At 43.5% G+C, this 19,442-nt stretch overlaps 1 protein-coding gene across 1 annotated transcript in view; it reads left to right on the top strand.

Moving 5' to 3' along the window:
* The window catches only part of BOD1L1 (biorientation of chromosomes in cell division 1 like 1), a 63,189-nt gene that overhangs the window by 11,677 nt on the left and 32,070 nt on the right, over positions 1-19,442 (top strand). The window contains exons 7-13 of the mRNA XM_007954785.1: positions 1,612-1,778; positions 5,699-5,810; positions 6,463-6,601; positions 8,230-8,302; positions 9,776-15,932; positions 17,956-18,020; positions 19,180-19,261. Coding sequence (XP_007952976.1) covers positions 1,612-1,778; positions 5,699-5,810; positions 6,463-6,601; positions 8,230-8,302; positions 9,776-15,932; positions 17,956-18,020; positions 19,180-19,261 — 6,795 coding nt within the window. The remainder of the gene's footprint in view (positions 1-1,611; positions 1,779-5,698; positions 5,811-6,462; positions 6,602-8,229; positions 8,303-9,775; positions 15,933-17,955; positions 18,021-19,179; positions 19,262-19,442) is intronic.

Here is a 19,442-nt window from a genome sequence, read left to right as displayed (position 1 = left end):
CTGCATCACTCAATATTTTGCCCTTAGAATTCTTCAACTTGCAACTCAAGGCTTGAATTGTTTTCTTCAGTTCTTTCAGTTTGAGAAATTCTGAGTGTGTTCCTCCCTTTGGGTTTTCCAACTCCAGGTCTTTGCACATTCCATTATAATACTTTATTTTGTCTTCTCAAGCCATTGTTTGAAATGTTCTGTTCAGCTGTTTTAGTTCATCATTTCTTCCATTAGTTACTCTCTGTTCTAGAGCAAGTTTCAGAGTCTCTTCTGACATCATTTTGGTCTTTTCACATCTTTTCAATGACTTTTTGCTTTCTTCATGTATTATATTATTTATATCATCTCACAGCTCGTCTGGCCTTCAGTCATTGGTGTTCATTGCATCAAATCTGTTCTTCAGATGGTCTCTAAATTCAGGTGGGATATAATCAAGCTTGTACTTTGGTATTTGTGAACTAGTTTTAATTAAAGTGCTTGACCACTAACCAGAAGTCGGCAGTTCAAACCCACCAGCTGCTCTGTGGGAGAAAGATGAGGCAGTCTGCATCTATAAAACATAGGAAAACCTGTGGGACATTTCTACTGTGTCCTATAGTCTGATAGGGTCACTGTCAATCAGAATCAACTCAACAGCAACAGGTTTGGTCTGGGTTTGGTTCTGAAGTAGTAGGAATGAAAGCTGTGTTCACATTGTGTCCTCCTTTACCTCTTGCTGTATCCCTGGGGAAAAAGTCCACCTTCCTGGTGCAGAGGGCTCTGAGTGTCTGCTTGGCATAGGGCCACTTCTTGATTTCTGCTTCTTCCCTAAATGAGCAATTAACGGTGGGTATTAAAGTCCTAATATCTTTATAAATAGGCTCCAAGTGAGCTTCTTCATCTTAACCATGGTAAAGCATTCATATCAAATCCACCAACATACAGACAATAATTTAGTTTGTCAAGAGAACATAAATAACTGTAATACGTAATTTTTCTTTGTTTTCTCCTTTGTGTTTAAGAAACTGATAGTATCCTTTACAAATGTCAGTTTCTGAATTTTCACGTTTATGGTTACCCCACAATCGGAAAGTGTGAAACCTTTGATAAGCTGAAATGGCCGAAAGCAAAGAAGTAACTACCATTAATTTATGTGGGAAAAGGTTTTCAGTGTTCCCAGACCTGAAAATTAACCAATAGATCATGCCCAACATGTAAAGCCTGTAATAACACTAACACATAGTGTTCACAGATGCCACTCAAAACTGTGGCGGCTTGATGCCTCTGAGTGTCGTTCCCGAGGCAGGGGCTTGATGACACCACTCTCGCTGCTCAGGGTGCGTGCACCCTCTTTAACGGCTCGCTGCTAAGCAAATGCTGAATGCTGGTTTTGTAAAAGAGAAAATCTTCTTTGGGTTTCTGTCAGTTATCGCAAACAGATCCTGATATAAGTCTTTCGTAAGAGAGAAGTGGCCTAAAGCAAACTTGCAGAAAGCAGAGGGTACCTGCGCTGCGTTTTCCCCAGTGGGGCCTGGAGTACGGTTGACCCACGCTGATACTGCATTTGATGTTTATACAGCATCATACTGATTTTACTACTAATTTACAAAAGCACTCCTCTTTCTATTGACTTTCTTCCAGATGAAGAGAAGAGCAAGCAGAATAAAACAAAAATTCAGACTAGTGATCCCAGTGAAGGAAAAGTGAAAAACGTACGACACGCTTATGTACACAAACCCTACCTTTACTCCAAGTACTACAGTGACTCTGATGACGAACTCACTGTGGAACAGCGGCGACAGTCAATTGTAAGTCAGGCTTGGTCTGTTGTTTACTCGGCTTACAAAATCAGATTGACACACGTGAATAGTCCGTGTAAGGTGCAGAGTAGCTTACAAAAGTTACATCCCATCTCTTCCTTCAGGAATCTTGTCATTTAATTAGGGGGACAGAACATGAACGTGCGGCTGAGGTATGTGTCTCCTTGTCATTTATAGTGAAAAACCTAAATGTTTCACCTAAATGGAAGTAGTTGGATCAAGTTATGCAAAGAGAAATGATGGTGTACAGCTGTTAACATAGTCCTTTTTTTTTTCTTATTGTGATTCAGTTGAAGATTTACAGAGCAGATTCACTTTCCATACAACAGTTCACATACACTTTGTCTCATGACATTGACCACAGTTTACCACAATCCAACAGCTCCCCTCCAACTTCTTCCCCATAGTTACCTCTTCCCAGTGTCCATCCGTCCATATACTCCTGCCCCCTGAGCTGTCTCCCTGTGCATAAGCAGCCCTTCTTTCTCCCATGGTTGTTCTCTCCAAGGAATGTATCTACTTGAGATAAATGTTCAACTCATCTGCCTGTCTTTTGTTTGGCTGGAAACTATGCGTATGCATTCAATTCCAGACCTGAAGGCAGTTAGGGGCCATAGTATGAGTGGCTCCCCAGGCTCTATTGGACCAGCAAACCTGCCCCCCCCCTTTTTTTTTCTCCAAATGATTTTGAGTTTTGTTCCACATTGTCCTCCTCTATCAAGGATCTCCTACATAGATCCCCTTCCAAGTGGATGACAGTGGTAGCCGGGCACCATCTAGTTCTTCTGGTCTCATAGTCGTATAGGCTGCAGATCGGATGGTGTACCAGTCACTAGGACTAACTGTTTCCATGAATTTTGGTTTTCTTCATTCTTTGTTGTTGTGTAGGAGAGACCCATCATTGCATCTAGATGGCAGCTTGCTAGCTTTTAAGATCCCAGTCTCCACTCGCCAAAGTAGGAGGTGGAATAATGTTTTGTATAGTATGTTATGCCAATTGAGCTTGATGTTCCCTGCGACTATGGTCCCAAGCCCACAGGTTCAACTCCTCGGTCCCTCTTGGTAGCTGGCTGTGACCAAGCAATGTCCACAACCTTGCCTCTTGTCACCTCTACTATGCACCTGGGAATTCTGTTCATTCACATAAACTTATAGGACCATTGTTTGCCAACCCTATACATGTTCTTGGATACACTCCCCATTTCACAGACATACCTAATAGTTCAGCCTGTCCACGCATCTATCCACCCATATACCCATGTTTGTCTTCACTGACAATGCAGTACTGTATGTGCAAAAGGGTTCCTATGTGTTGTCTGTACCTCCCATGTACCGCTCTGTGTCTTTCTCTTCCTCAATGCCACCATATTGGTCAATCACATTTGGTACATTGCCCTTGTCTTCACCCAAATCAATACTTACCTCTATCTATCTAACAGTGTGTTAACATAGTCTTAACAGGGGAACTGCGGTCTACATTATAAATATTTGAAAATACTTGTAAGATGTGCCATTCAATTGAGTTTTTTAGAGGAAAAAAAGCAAAGAGATGCTGCCTAATCTATATATGTCAGCTCAGCAATAAGATGGCGCCCAATTTCAGAAACGTTAAAATATGAAAAGTTGTGTGTGTTACAATGAAGAAATATTGTCACATAGAAAAAGATTTGAGGAAAATACACCAGAATGCTAGTAGTGGTTCCATTCCAGCATGCTTGTTAGGTTTATTTTTCTTTTATCGTATTTTGTATCTGCTACCGTTTGTATGATGAACATCTATTTTATGATGGTTGGGAGGGTAAGGTGCTTTTTTCTTTGATGTACAAGCTGTCACGTGGGAGTAAAGGGTGATTGCTAAGTTAATGCCATAAGGTCCAGTAAGAACTCCACTGCTACGGTCTCGTAGCCATCATTCCACAAATGAGAGTGTGTTACAGATGGGCCCTACAAGAGCCCACAGCAACCCTGGGAAGAGACAAGGTGACATGGTAGCCCCCTTCCTGGAGCTAACAGGCTGGTGGTGAGGGAGGACTTCCCCGAGGAGACTGAAGTTGAAATGGATATTGGCTGGTGGTGATTTTGGTTAGAGCAAGAAGAAGTTCTGGAAGGGCAGAGAAGCACGCAGAGAGGCCATGTTAAGCAGCCCACTGATTCAGCAAGAGTTTCGTGCTAAAAGCCAGAAAGTGCCAGGAGAAATGTTTGCTCTTCCACAGAAGTACGATGAAAAGCACTGGATAAAAATCAGCCACTTGTGTGAATCCGTACCATGTGTATATTATTAAACATAAGGAGTATCTGAGTCAGGGTCTTGGTCATCGGTGTGGGGAGTCGGTGCCTCTCAGTCGGCCTGGTAGAGAGGGAAGCAGTGTAGTCTCCCTGTGCCTCTGTGCTGTGCTGGACGAGGGGGCAGCCTGGGTAGCCGATAACAGGACACGGTTTATGAGGCCTCAGATGAGGGCTTCTTGTCATCATTCTTCACTCCATAAATAAAACCTCAGCGGAAAGCATGCTTTGTTTCTCTGTCTTCATCTCATGCATATTTCTTACAAAGGTTACTTGGTCAGAGTTATACCTATACTTAGGGTTTGGGGCACTTTGGGGCTTTAAGCTCTGACTGGAGAGGGTAGTGGAATTACCCCCTGACTGCATTGTCCCTGGCTTAGAATGTTGCTGTCAAGTCAGTGCCAACTCATAGCGACCCTGTGTGTCAGAGTAGAACTTGGCTGTAGAGTTTTCTAGACTTTAATCTTCACAGGAGCAGATCACCAGATCTTTTATCTGCGGAATTGCTGGGTGGGTTCCAACAGCCAACCTTTTGGTTAGCAGGCAGGCACTGAACCATTGTACCACCAGGACTCCTCAGCTTTGAAACACAACAGCAGAAATTTCAGGTCCAGAACCTGGATCCCGAGAGTATAACCATCATGGGAGATTTGTTTGGGGTCTAGCCTGTCACTTGAATCTGCATTTTAACTATTTTCTTTAAGAATAATTGAAAAGTTGTGAAGACCTGCTTATATACCCTTAAGACCTGTCTTGGTTCTCTAGTGCTGTTATAACAGAAATACCACAAGTGGATGGCTTTAACTAACAGTGCCAGCTCTAGGGGCTGGGTGAAGGCCCCTCGACCTTAGACTTCAGCTCTGCCTCTTAGTCCGAGCCCCCTGGACCTAGCAGCATCCCCTAACTCAAACAGCTACTGGCTGCTGAGGCTGAGGAACCCAAGGTCTGCTGGTGAAATGGCATAAGTCCCAAGGTCAGCAGGCAACATGAAAGGCCAGTAGTTGAAATCCACGAACGATCCCAAGATCAGCAGGCCACTGAGATGAAAGACCCAGCCAAATGCAGGGTCCAGATGTGCCAAACGTACTGGAAGTGGCCATACCCTGAAGGCAACTACTTAGCTGCACACAGCAGATGATGCCGCAGAGGTGATTCCAGTCTCATCACGGGGAGTAACTGCATCCCGCTGCCCAGGCACTCAGAACCACGGCCCAGCCAGGTTTATACACAGCCCTGACTAGCACAAGGCCCCTAGTTTTCATGGCTGTTCTTTTGACTGAAGCAGCCAGTTTATCAAACCACCCTTTCCCAAAAAGTTACATACCTTTTCCATTCTCCAAACTAGAGTTGTGGAAAATTTTCACATCTGATTCTTATTCTAGTAGGTTCCAAATTCTTAAAATTAAAAAAAAAAAAAAGGTATATAGTGAAAAATATATGTGGTTTTGTGTGTCAGGTATTAACGCATTTTTGCTGAGTCCATTTATTGGTGAAAACATCTGAAAGGCAAACTAAAACTTTCCTTTTTCTTACAAAAATCTCCCAGCATATTTTTTTCCCACAGTGTTTTCTTTTGCCTGGTCATCTGTCAGGATAATTGTAAGTACTTTATTTTGTGCTTTTAGGCTAAAGAAAAAGAAGAGAGGCTTTTAAGAAGGCAAATTAATAGAGAGAAACTTGAAGAAAAGCGAAAACAAAAAGCAGAAAAGACAAAATCTTCAAAAGCCAAGAGTCAAGGTAGAGAAGATGCTAAGCTTTAGATCGTGTATTGTGTTGTTTTCTAGGTACTCATGTGCCTTATGCAATAGGATTGTAAAGAAGCATCTTTTTTCAAATGTGGAAGATGTCCTTATTTTTCATTCTGTCATGGTTAATCTTGTTGTTTTTTTTTTTTGTTATATTGCTGTATCTAAATTAAACATTCTGTCAGGTGCCAACTCACTCAACTCACATGTTAACAGTTTATTTTCCAGAGATTATAAAATGAACTGTCATTGGAATATGAATTATTAACATTTAAATAATCAAGGCTGGCTCATAATATGAATAGAATTGATTTATGCTTTACATTAAATAGCACTAAGCATTTACCTGAAATACTGCTTTGAGCAAAACTGAACTCCCTTTGGGCACTGATCCCTTGCTCCTGAATGTGTGTGTGTGTGTTTGTGTAAAATACTTGCCTTTTTAACTTTGTATAGCATGATCATTTGGAAAAAATTAAGACTTCTCTAGTTAAAGTATTTTTCATTCCAGCACAATCTAAGGATACTAACTAAAGCGATGTCTTGTTTTATTACCATGATGAGAAAATTTTAATGGAAAATCAGTATTACACTGTTTGTAAGACTCCGTACTGAAACATACTTTATTGTCTGCTTTTTCCTAGGCAAAGGTAGTGTGGACTTAGAGGAATCATCCACCAAGAGCTTGGAGCCCAAAGCCCCCAGAATTAAAGAAGTCCTTAAAGAACGGAAAGTTTTAGAGAAAAAAGTAGCATTAAGCAAGAAAAGAAAAAAAGATTCCAGGTACATATTTTATCCGGCCACGTTCCCATTGTAATGTTCTCCTAGCATGCTCAGGTACCAGGGGCATTGAAAATGACAGAATAATGAATGTCCATACCTTTAACATGTCTGTTACTTCCTATTTAAGAAAAACCTTAGGGTCTCATTTGTAATATTATAATGTGTTATCATTCCAAAGTAGTGGCTCTTAATCTATTTTGGATCTTAGACCTCATTAGTGATATGCTGGAATCTTTGGTCCCTGTTCTGGTTACCTAGAGCTACTCTGAAAGGAATAGACCACGAATGGGATGGCTTGAAGAAATAGGAGTTTATTCTCTTACAGTTCGGGAGGCTAGAAGTACGAGTTCAAAGTGCCAGGCTCTAGGGGCTGGGTGAAGGCCCCTCAATCTTGGGCTTTAGCTCTGCCTCTTGCACCCAGCCCACTGAAGCTGGAGGCATCTCTTCACTCAGGCAGCTACTGGCTGCTGAGGGTAACAAGTCCAAGGTCGACAAAATAGCATAGTCCCAATGTTACCAAACCACACGGCAGGCCACTAATTCAAGTCCAGTGAAAGTCCCAGGGTTGGCAGAGCATGGCAGGCTGCTGAACAACAACACAGCTACGTGCAGGGTTCAAGCGTGCCATAAGTTACAGACCATTCCCAAAGCTGTTTCTTATATATAGGAAGCAGACCACGTCCCTAAAGCAGCTACTCAGCTGCTTGTGGTAGGTCCCACCATGGAGTTGATTGCCGGTCTCTTCATGGGGGGATAACTACCACCAGCTGCCCAGCCACTCAACCAGGCCCAGCCAAGTTGACATAAACTTAACCACCATAGATCCTCTTCCCAGAAAAATTACATGCACGTATACAGTTATACCTAGAGTTTCAGCAAGGAATCGACACAGCATGTCCATGGACCCTGGAGAAGCATGCCGGAAGTAGCCCTGTTGTGGATATTCAGAAGCTGTTTATTTACACTGACTGCCCCCACCCTGCAGTTTTGCCACATAGTTGTTTTTTTACTGCTATCCCATAGTCTTCTGCTTTGAACCAGAGGGCTGAACCACATTCTTTTTGGCTACGGCATTATCATGGTTAGTTCTGTAAGAAATAGAAAGCTGAGGAGACCCTGAGAGGGCCTGTGGAGTCTTACGGGCCCTAGACTCAAAGTTTGCTGTTTCATCCAAGTGTGGTTATGTAAATTTGTCATAGGCTTCAAGATAGCCAAGTCAGTAATTTGTCGGATATGATGAAAGGAGTCAGCTCTCAGTTTTCTTCTTATTTTACTTCATTCCTGGTGATCTGAATAAATAAGACTACCTTGTTTGCAACCCTCCCCCCCAAAAAAAAAAAATAAGACCCACACAGTAGGCTTTCAGAAAGGAACGGTGAGCCGCAAAGGTCCTCAGCACTTGAAGCAGCAAAGTGGGGCCTTTGGTTTCAAGTGTCCTTGCCTGGAGCACCTGGAGCAGTGTGTTCCTGCCACAGTCTGGGATTGACAAAAAAAAATAGTATTTAAATTAAAATGCAACAAGTCACCTTTTACAGATTGTTTATTGTGAGAGAAAGCTATTTAAAAAAAATTTCCTGAGTTATATTTCATTCGAACTGCATATTTATTTATTTATTTTGCTTGCTTAGGAGTATTGAAGAAAATTCTAAGAAGAAACAGCCACCTGAAGAAGATTCCAAAGAAACCCTCAAAACAAGTGAGGTAAGACGGTTTGATCGTTTCCAAGCTAAATAAAAACTCCCTCACATTCAGGACTTCTGAACTCCCAGAATTCCTCATTTTAGTGAGTGGTTAGGTATGTGCTTTATCTGGGTAATAATAACTTTTCTGTTTCTTGCATTGATAGTTACAAAATTTCCATTAACGATGATGTAGGGGGGAAAAGAGTCCCCTAAAATCCTTCCCCAATAACAGACCGTCTGTCTTACTTACACTCTTTACTTGTTCACATGTGTAGGTATTCCAGAGTGGATGTTAGCTAGGAAACAGATTTTAACATTCCATTTTAGTCATTTCATGTTTCCTTGGAAGCTTCTTAATTACTGTATTTTATGATTACATAGCGTTATATTGAATAGATATACCATGATTTATCAAAGTATTTATATATAGTTGAGAATTTAGGTTCTATCTAAGATTTTATCATCTTAAATAGTAATAATATGTACTGTGAATATGTTTCTTCCCTTTTTTGGATTATTTTCTTAGAATAAATTTTTTATTTTGCTGTGTTAGAATCCTTATTTATATGCCTTATTTATAATGCTATAGCTGACCTATCTTAACATTTCTGGGGAAGGTGGGCTAATAACTTAGTAATTATTTATTCATAGCTGGTAAAATGTCCTGAAACTTTATTCGCATGTAATCACTTAGAATTTATTGTAAAATTAGGTTGATACACAGTTCCCCTTAGTCTTTCTTTGAAGAATTTAAAATATTTAATAAGATCTTAGCACATCTTGGATCCTGTATTAGTGAAAGTATATTCATCTTCATGTTAAAATTTAAAGAGATGCAGCATGAGCCAACTCAGAAGCCCAGAAGTCTCTCTGAGGCTTCAGCCCATTACGTAAATAAGAATTAGAGCTAGACGTCAGTGAGGTACGGTGTGCATTTGAAACTTTGTTAGTAGAATGTCCTGCCCATAGCCTAAATAAATGAATGACTCAGGTTTCTTTTATTTCCTATTTTTTAGCATAAAATGTTTAAAGTATCCTCATTATCAAGTATTATGTTCTTAGACTGAAAAGAACATTGGCCTGTCATTCATTCAGCTTATATTTGTTAATAACCACTCAGTATTAAGTAGCCCTTGTAGAATAGTGGTTCAGTGCTTGGCTGCTAACTGAAAGGTCAGCAGTTTGAACCCACCAACAGCTCCACAGGAGAAAGAGACAGTGGTTTGCTTCATTAAAGATTCACAGCCTTGGGAAACCCTGTGGGGCAGTTCAGCTCTGTCTTGTAGGGTCACTATGACTCAGAACCAACTCCACAGTGACGGGTCTGTGTGTTTGTTTTTAACACCTACTACAGATTGTTTACAAGGATTAAGTGAAGTGTGAAATATGTGACCACCTGTTCGGTGCACATATTAAATGCAACCAAATGTTGAATTTGAATCTGAGAATGTATTTTGGTGTTTCTCGTATTTTAACTTTTATTTTCTTACAGCACTGTGAAAAAGAAAAGGTATCTTCCTCGAAGGAGCCGAAGCACGTACATGCAAAAAGCGAATCAAGCAAACCTGCCAGGAGACTCTCAGAGTGTGTGCACCCAGCTGATGAGAACAGAAGTGAGTGCAGAGCGGAGAGAGAGCACAAGAGACGGACATCAACCCCTGCTGCGGTGGAGGGCGCACAGGAGGAAGCTGACGTGAGAGATGGAAAAAGGCAGGCAGAACGCTCAGAAACGGGCACAGAAGAGCTACCGAGACAGAAGAGCACACTGAAGAGTGAAAGACATCTAAAGAAAGATGATTCTGAAGCACCACATTCAAAGAGTCTCCCTAAGAAAGAGGTGAGATCCTCCAAGGAGAAGCCTGAAAAGGAGAAAACTCTGTCGGAAGACAAATTGTCTATGAAACATAAATATAAAGGTGACAGTGTACATAAAACAGGCGATGAGGCTGACCTTCACTCTTCTGAGAAAGGTTTAAAGGCAGATGACAACATTCAAAAGCAAAATCAACAAGCAAAGCTTTCTTCAGATGATAAAGCTGACCGGAAGAGTAAACATAGGAATGAGAGGAAATTATCGATTTTGGGCAAAGATGGAAAGCCAGTTTCTGAATATCTTATAAAAACAGATGAGAATGTTCGTAAAGAAAACAATAAAAAAGAGAGACACCTGTCAGCTGAAAAGGCTAAAGCAGAGCACAGATCCAGAAGGTCAAGTGGTTCTAAAGTTCAGAAAGAGCCTCTGAGTTCCAGGCAACACGGCACCTCGTTACAAAGAAGAAGTGAAAGTTACTCAGAAGACAAGTGTGATGTGGACTCCACTCATTTCGATAGTCACTCAAAACCCGAAGAGGCTCACAAAGAAAAGCGAAGAACAAAGAGCTTGTTAGAAGAGAGACTTGTGCTAAAGTCCAAATCAAAAAGTCAAGGCAAACAGTTAAAGGGGATTGAAATAGAGTTACAAGAAAGTGTCACAAAACAGGCGACTACTCCTAAACCTGATAAGGAGAAGAACACCGAAGAAAGTGACTCTGATAAACAGCGGAAGTCTAAAACTGAGGACAAACCTTGTGAAGAAACTGGTGCCGAGCCTGTGTCAGAGAGTGCTTCTTCACACACTGCACAGAAAGACGTTAGTCATAGAACAAAGTTATCATTTGCAAAGGAGAAGTACAAGGGTGATAAAGATTCAAGCTCTTCCAGGCTTGAGAGAAAGTTATCTGATGGGCACAGAAGCAGAAGTTTAAAACACAGCAGTAGGGACGGGAAGAAGAAGGAAGAAAATAAATCAGATGACAAGGATGGTAAAGAAGTGGACAGTAACCATGAAAAGGCCAAAGGGAATAGTTTAGTGGAAAAGAAATTAAGTAGGAGGTTGTGTGAAAATCGAAGAGGAAGCCTATCTCAAGAAGTGACCAAAGGAGAAGAAAAATTAGCCACAAACATTTCGGGCACTTCCAGTGTTCCCTCCCTTCAGAGGCCAAAAAAAAGTGGCGACACCACAACGATCCCTGAACAAGAGCCAATGGAAATTGATTCTGAGCCAGCCACCGAAAATGTATCTGTAGCATCTAAAGCCCAAGACAGTAGCAATCATAGTTCTCAGCAAGACCTTGACTCTGGAAATGTAATGAAACAAAAACCTACTTCAGCCCTTCTAAAGGAGCCATTAAGAACTTCCATGGTAGATTCAAGAACAGCAGCCCCAGCCTACAAGTCAGGACGCGGAATGGTTGTGGGTTCTGAAAAGCATGCTGGTCACAAAGCCACCCTGACCAAGAAAACCCACATCCAAAGTACTGTTTCCAAACCAAATCCTGAGGAGAAAGAAGCCGTTCAACAAGGAGCTCATGAAATAATTATAGACTCTGAAACTAGTCATAGAATGTCCCCTGCTGCCCCATCAGAAAATGATAGCATACAGAAGAATTTGAAAAACACATCCAAACCCTCTGAAGAACATGTTGCTCAAGGAGATGCTGCTCTTGAACATTCCATAAACTTAGGCCCCTCACCACCCTTAAGCTCAGCAACTGTTGTGCCTCAGAAAGGGTCTCATGATTCAGATACAATCCCTTCAGCTGTCAAAAGAACTGTTTTAGAAGGTGGCACAGCTAGCACTTCACTTGCGGACCAATCTCCTGTCCCTCATCCAAGTTTGACTTTGGGGGACTCAGATGTCCCTAGGACAGGTGACAGCAAAGAAGGTAGTGAAGGTTCCACAGTAAATACACCAGCAAATGCAGGGATAGATAGCATAAGACACATTCCAGAAGGTTCTCAGACCCCTTTATTGCACAGTAAACAAGGAAAAGTCAGTAAGCCTCACAGTAGCAAGTTAACGGACATGGCTGTGGGGAATGAGAATGTTAACAAAGAAGTTGGCTTAAAGGACATGGCCAAGAAAGAAAATGATTTAATTTCAGAGCCCGGTTTAAAGCAGAACATGAGAGCTACAGTAGATAATGGCAAAAAGGATGGCATTGCCATTGATCATGTGGCAGGCATAAATACAGAAGAAGATGCTGAAAGTATTGAACTTACAGAAAGAGTAAGCATAAATAGAGGCCCGGGTGAAATGGAAAACCTATCCATTGATGGTGAAACAAGGAATGAAAACAGTGAAGTAGACACCAGTGCTGGAGGTGAAGATGCATCCTTTGTTGTACAACAAAGGGATAAAACAGCTAAGAATGTGACAGCTGGGTCTGGTAAAGCAGAAAAGACTTTTATTGCCACTAGTACTGAAGGGAAGGACAAAGCTGTTACCTTAAACTCAGTAAAGATGGGGGCTGCCACAATTACCTCTTCGGAAACAGGAGAGAGTGAGATAGCTTTGCCTTGCACAAGTATCGAGGCAGATGAAGGCCTCATAACGGGTGCCTGCTCCAGAAACAACCCTCTTCATGTCGGGGCAGATCCCAGCGAGAGCACTGTATTTGCTGCAGCCGAAGAAGGTGGGGGTGTTGTCACAGAGGGATTTGCTGAGAGTGAAACTTTTCTTACAAGCACCAAGGAAGGAGAAAGTGGAGAGTGTACCATGGCAGAATCTGAAGAAAGAGCAACAGGTCCAGTGACTGCCCATACAGGTAAAATTGAGGATAATGTGAATAGTGTTGGAACAGAAGAAAAAGATGATGCTGTAACCAGTGCTGGCTCTGAAGAAAAATGTGATGGATCTTCAAGTAGAGACTCAGAAATAGTTGAAGGAACCGTTACATTTATTAGTGAAGTTGAAAGTGATGGAGCAGTTACAAGTGCTGGAACAGAAATAAGAGAGGGATCCTTAAGCAGTGAAGAGGTAGATGAATTCCAGAAAATCAGGACAAGACTAGGCCCCAAAAAAGAAACTGAGGGTACTGTGACATGCACGGTAGCAGAAGGAAGAAGCGATAACTTTGTAATCTGCTCAGTAACTGGTGCAGGACCACAGGAGGAGCGCATGGTCACAGGTGCAAATGTGGTGCTGGTAGACATTGACAGACCACCGGGGACAAGTGCCAGCCAAGAAGGAGATGGTTCAGTGAATGACGGTACAGAAGGTGAAAGTGCAGTCACTAGCACGGGGATTACAGAAGAAGATGGAGAGGGGCCAGCAAGTTGCACAGGTTCAGAAGATAGTAGTGAAGGCTTTGCTGTAAGTTCTGAATCAGAAGAAAATGGAGAAAATGCAATGGACAGCACAGTAGCCAAAGAAGTCACTAATGCACCACTAGCCACCACTGCTGGTCCTTGTGATGATGAAGGCATCGTAACCAGCACAGGTGCAAAAGAGGAGGAGGATGAAGGTGAGGGTGTTGTAACTAGTACCGGAAGAGGAAATGAAATTGGACATTCTTCAGCTTGCACAGAAATAGAAGAAAATGAAGGGGCATTGATTTGCGAAAGTGCAGAAGGGGACAGTGCAATTGGTACTGCAGTGGAACATGTAGAAGCTGAAGCAGGAGCAGCCATCGTAAATGCAAATGAAAGTAATGTTGACAGCAGGAGTGGTACAGAGAAAGAGATTAAAGATACAGAGATCTGCTCAAGTGCTAAAGGGATTGTAGAAAGCAGTGTGACCAGTGCAGTTTCAGGAAAGGGTGAAGTGGCATCAGTTCCTGAAGGTTGTCAGAGTCCCATGACTAGTGTAGCTTCCGATCAAAGTGACAGACAGCTTGCCAGGAAAGAAAAAGTTGAAGATGCCACCATTTCCACTGGCATTGTGGGGGGTAGTTATGAAGTTCTTGTGTCTGGTGCAGTCCCAGAATGTGAAGTTGATCACACAACCGGTGAAAAAGAAGATGAGGGCATCATAACCTCTGTAGAAAATCAAGAGTGTGATGGTCTCATGGCTGCCACAGTCAGTGATGGTATTACCAACCAGAATAGTTTAGCTGGTGGTAAAAGTCAAGAAAAAGGCTTGATGATTTCCACCAGTACCACAAGTGATTATACCCCTCAGCTAAGCATGATTGTAAATGTGGAAAAAGGCCATTCCAGTGCTCTGAGAAGTGGGGATAATGTGGAAGATGCTAGAGTAAACATGGAAGAATTTGAGGCGCCCATGCCCAGTGCAGCTGCAGGAGGTGACAGCCAACCCACTGCTACTAGAAATGAAGAGAAAGATGAGTGTGCCATGATTTCCACAAGCATACAGGAAGAGTTTGAAGTGCCTATTTCCAGTGCAACAACCACCAAATCTGCTGAAAGCCAGCAGCTAGTTGCAGCAGTTGAGGAAAGAGACAAAGATCCAATTTCAGAAAGTACAGAGGACTTTGAGGCACCTATGCCCAGCGCACCCACGGAAGTTGAAAGTCCTCTTGCCTCCACCAGCAAGGATGAAAAAGATGAGTGCGCTCTCATTTCCACAAGCATAGCCGAAGAATGTGAGGCCTCTATTTCTGGTGTAGCTGTTGAAAGTGAAAACGTGCAGTCAGCTACAGTCCTGGAAGAGAAAGATGGAAGTGCTGTCATCTCAACCAGCTCAGTAGAGGACTGTGAGGGCCCTGTGTCCAGTGCAGCCCCCCAGGAGGAAATCCACCCCTGTGTCACGCCAGCAGAAGAGATCAGTGACACCACCATGATTTCCACAAGTACCTCCGAAGGGCGTGAAGCAATCATGGTCAGTGCCATCCCACGGGATGAGGATCAGCCCACGACTGCACGAGTGGAGGACCCGAGTGACGCAGCCATCATCTCCACCAGCACAGCCGAATGTGCGCTGATCATCGCCGGCCTGGACCAGTGTAAAGAGAATCAGCTCCCTGCCAGCATCCCCAAAGGAAATGATGACCTGCCAGCATTGTCAGCTGCAAAGGTGAGCAAGCGTGCTGTCCCTGCACCCAGCCTAATTGCTGAGAATAACCGTCAGTGTCCCAGGCCTCTTGCAGGAGGAAAAGAAGTGGGCCCTGTGATGGCTGGAAGCATCGAGAAAGAGCGTGAGCATACATCCATCAGTGTGCACTCTGCAGGGAGCAGCCAGCCGAGCACTGCGAACGCGGGAGAGAAAGATGGACGTGGCAAGGACTGTTCCGGCAAGGTTCTGTTTGCAGAAAGGGGACAATGTGAGAATGCTTTGAGCCTTGTAAACACAGGAGGGGAGAGTATACTGTTGAGCTCTGTTCAGAAAGGAAATAAGAGCCATGAGGCCAGGACAGCAAGGGGTAGCACCACAGCCAGCTGGTCGGCCAGAAGGGACTTGGAGAGGAGTGCTCACTCACTCCTCAGTCTGCAAGGACCAGAAGAAGCATCTGGGCAGACAGCTGAGGACTCCTCTGTCAGTGTTCGGTGTTTGGCAGCAGTAGATACCGGTGCTAAAGAAGCTGGCCTGCTAGGTGGGCAGGATGCTGCAGCAGGCCATTGCTCTGCTCCCACTGACCAGCGGAGGCCTGAGGACCACTTGAAAACCACGTCCACTGAATGTATCAATGGCCAAGAGTCAGAAGTGACTCCTTCCAACGTGACGGTTCTTCCAGCTGCCAGTGACATAGCGCAGTCGGCTCCAAACTGTGAGCAGGACTTGACGGTGAAGAGCGGGCCTGGGCACAAATGGACTGCTGAAGCTTCCACTGGGAAAGCGGGAGATGGACATGGTGTGACACAGTCCTTGCAGGGGGAAGGAGACCTGTTCCCAGTCACTGTTTCTCCTGAAGGGAATGTGTGTGCAACAGGTGAGAATCTATTTCTAACAGTAAATTTTAAAGTTTTCTGAAGTTCCATGCAGAAGATACATAGAGTGCATATATGACAGTTTCCCAAAAGATGGTTTGTTTTCAGAATGGTGTCAGTAGAAATAATTTTCTTGTATCATAATATCCTGAAGTTACTCATTAAGTTGAAGGTCAAGGTGTTCTACAGTAGATTCATTTATAAAAGCTTAAAACCAGAGACCCATTTCTCAGGCACAGGAAGAGAAGAGGTAGGAGCTGTGGGATGGGAAAGGTCCACTGGGCAAGCTGCTAACCCTCTCGGGCCCTCTGGTTTCTTAGCGAAATGAGGGATACCTTAGGACACCTCTCAGAATTAATTTTTATCACCCTCCTTTCACAAAGACGAAATTGGTTCAGACAATTTAAGTAACTTGCCTGGCACTTGGCTGCCTATTAGAAGCGAACATCTGCACCTCAGTTTTCTGTTTTATAAAATGGGGAGACTAGAAAGAAACAAACACCCACCCAACCCTAGTCTGATGTGACAGACTGGCAGGATGCATCAGTTAAGTCTGCTAGGCTACTTCTCAGCGAGAGAGCAGATTAATTTTGTTTAAGCTTATTATTCAGGTAAAAGGAATTTGTTGGAAAGAGAAAAGAAACTGGTTGACTCCTGACAGACTTCAGAGAGTTCTGGTCTTATTAGGAATAGGTGTAACCATTGGAGCTCTGTTCTTTGAGCTTGGTCGTTCATTAGCCCAACCAACCTCAGATGCCTTGTGCTGAGTACTGTGCTGGGCCTTGGGGAGTGAAGGGTAACCTGCCATTAACAAGAAGGTGGCTGTGAATCCAGCCATGTGTTATGAGTGGGCAGTGACCCTGTAGTACGAAGAGTGCTTAGAAGGGGTGAAATACAGGATGCTGTGTGGACTTAGGGGCGAACAGTGGCTGGACCTGAGGGAGCAGAGGACTTGATCTCTGTTCCACTTTGACTTGATAAATGGTGGCTTCCTGGATTTTTAAGCTGGAACAGACCTTAGAGTCCATCTAGTCCAGCCCCAGGAAGCTGAGGCCAGTAGGTTTAGTCCTGTTTATTGTAGGGACACCCTGGGTGATTCAAACGGTGAAACTCTCAGCTGCTAACTGAAAGGTTGGCCAAGTTCACCCAGAAGCACCTTGGAAGGAAGGTCTGACAATCTATTTCCAAGACCTCAGCTGTTGAAAACCCTTTGGAGCACAGTTTACTCTGGCACGCACCCGGTCACCGTGAATCCAATCCACGGTAGCTCCTTCGGGTTAGGAACTCAGCTAGGAAATGTTCTAAAGGTTGGAGTAACTTTAAAGCTTGCTGTTGAATTCAGCCTAGGGTGAATCGAATGTTCTGGAAGTTTTTAATGACTCAGTCACTGCTGCAAGCTATTCCCCTCCCCGTTTTTAAAAAAAAAAAAAAACTGTAAAGGAGCAAAGCATGCTAAGAGATTGGCTGTTAGCAAGGAAAAGGCTGCAGGTTAGAGGCAGGGTTTACTTGGGAAGCCCGTGCATGGGCAGGTAAGGGAAACTGGAGAAGCAACAAGCAGGAGAAGGGAGAAAACAAAGGAAGAGACAGGACCAGGGTGGAACTGAGACTCCAGTAGGGACAATTGCATTTCATGGTGTCTGCCTCTCAGTTGTTTAACTGTGTTTTCAAATGTGCCGTGTCAGTGTGATCTTGATTGAGAATAGACCTTGGTGACCCGGCCTTTTTGCTTTTAGGGAAAATGAGCTATCTCGCCAAGTAATATTTTATCATTCTTTCTGGCTAGCCATCTTTCTGTGTAAGCATGACATGATTTTGCCCCCAGAAAGTGAGAAAGTGGCCCCTGCCCCTTGGCCATATACATAGCACATATGCCTTTTTACTCGTTTCTCCTGACAGCAAAATAAAACAGCAGAGAAAAGGGTCGGGCATGCCTGATACCAGCATCCCAGGGCCTTTGATTTAGAGTGTACTTTGCAAGTGAAGAAGTGAAGTCGTAAATTGCATTAATGGTTTGAATTTCACTAGGCAATGAAGAGTCTCCACTGCAGGTTTTGGGAGGATTGGAGCTGAAAGCCAGCTTGAAAACTGAGGTATGGCTGACGAGTGGGTTATGCTGAACTGTAAATGGCATACATACCATTTTACCATATACACATATGTGTACTTAAGTAATACATAGCTCTTGTTCTCACTGTACTTAAGACACTTAAGATTTGTCACATCATGGCAAGGGGTAGCCAAGAACCTCAATAATACAGTAAATAAGACTGTCATCTGTTCCATTTCCCTAAGACTTCACCCTCAGTTCTTCTCTGTCACCCTACATTTAATTTATCACCAATTCCCGTAGGTCCATTTCCAACACAGAACTTGAACCCATCTCTTACTCCATTTCTACAGCAATGACCCTATCAAAGCCACTACTTCAGTACCTTCCCCACGGGACTTTGGCTTCCACTCAACTCCTTCCTCCAGTCTCTGATTCACACAGCAGTGAGAGAAATCTTTAAACACAAATTAGGTCAAGGCATTGCTCTGCTGACAGTTCCCAGTAGCTTCCCGTTGTACTTAGAGTGAAATCTAGACCTTTTTCCCTTGGCGTCTATGCCTCATACAGTGCAGCGTCCATGCCCCCTTTCCAGCCTCGACCGTGGCACCCTCAGAGTATACATGACAACTCAGCGGTAGACTTGGGTGTAGCCAGTGTGGAGGAGGCACAGCTTACCCAGAAGGGGCAATGATGGCAAACGAGAAGGCTTGTTGAGGAGGACACTTGAGTTGAATTTTCAGAGCCGAAGAGGAGTTTACCAGAGGAGGAAGGAAAACAAGGGACCTTCCCGGCAGAGGGAGCAGCGTCTTCTAGGCACAGACAGTTGAGGGCCCGTGGTGTGGCCTAGGCGCTGCAGTGTACACTGTGAGGAGATTTATCCCTCAGGGGAGGGGGACTCGCAAGGGAGGGGCACCCAGTTATGAAGGACCTTGTACTGTGAAGCTAGGCTGAGTTTTACTTTAAAACCAGTAAGAGAGCCATTGATGGATGGAAGAGGAGGTGAGATTGACTTTTCCTTTTGTTTGTTTGTAAAGGCCAGCTTGCATTCATTTTTAAATTTTGCACAGGCTTAAAAGTATACTTTCATATTCTTACAAGATGCTGATTGCATGTTTTTGTTTAGTTTATTTAAGGTCAGTCTTGCCTTCCTGTTGTGAAAACCTCGGTTATTTACCTTTCTGGTACTTTGGCCTTTTTAGACACTTGTGCCTTCAGAGGAGGAGAAAACTGAACTTCTGGTCCCACCAGGAAGTCCCTGCGTGGAAAAGCCAAGTGGAATAGGTGAGCTCCTTTCAGCAGTTGATCAGATTGTTTCATTTTTTCTTTCATGTGACTTACCTTTCATTGCAGCTTAACTGGAGATTCCAGGGCAGAATTCTCACCTTCCACACGGGAGACCCAGGTTGGATTGCTAGGTGGTGCATCTCGTGTATAGCCACCAGTCATCTGTCATTGAAGGCTT

The sequence above is a fragment of the Orycteropus afer genome, unplaced genomic scaffold, assembly GCF_000298275.1.
Source record: "Orycteropus afer afer isolate SDZICR_OR568_19922 unplaced genomic scaffold, OryAfe1.0 scaffold00472, whole genome shotgun sequence".
Lineage (NCBI taxonomy): Eukaryota > Metazoa > Chordata > Mammalia > Tubulidentata > Orycteropodidae > Orycteropus > Orycteropus afer.
Note: the sequence above shows the minus strand (reverse complement) of the source record. Positions and strands in the feature narration are given on the sequence as shown.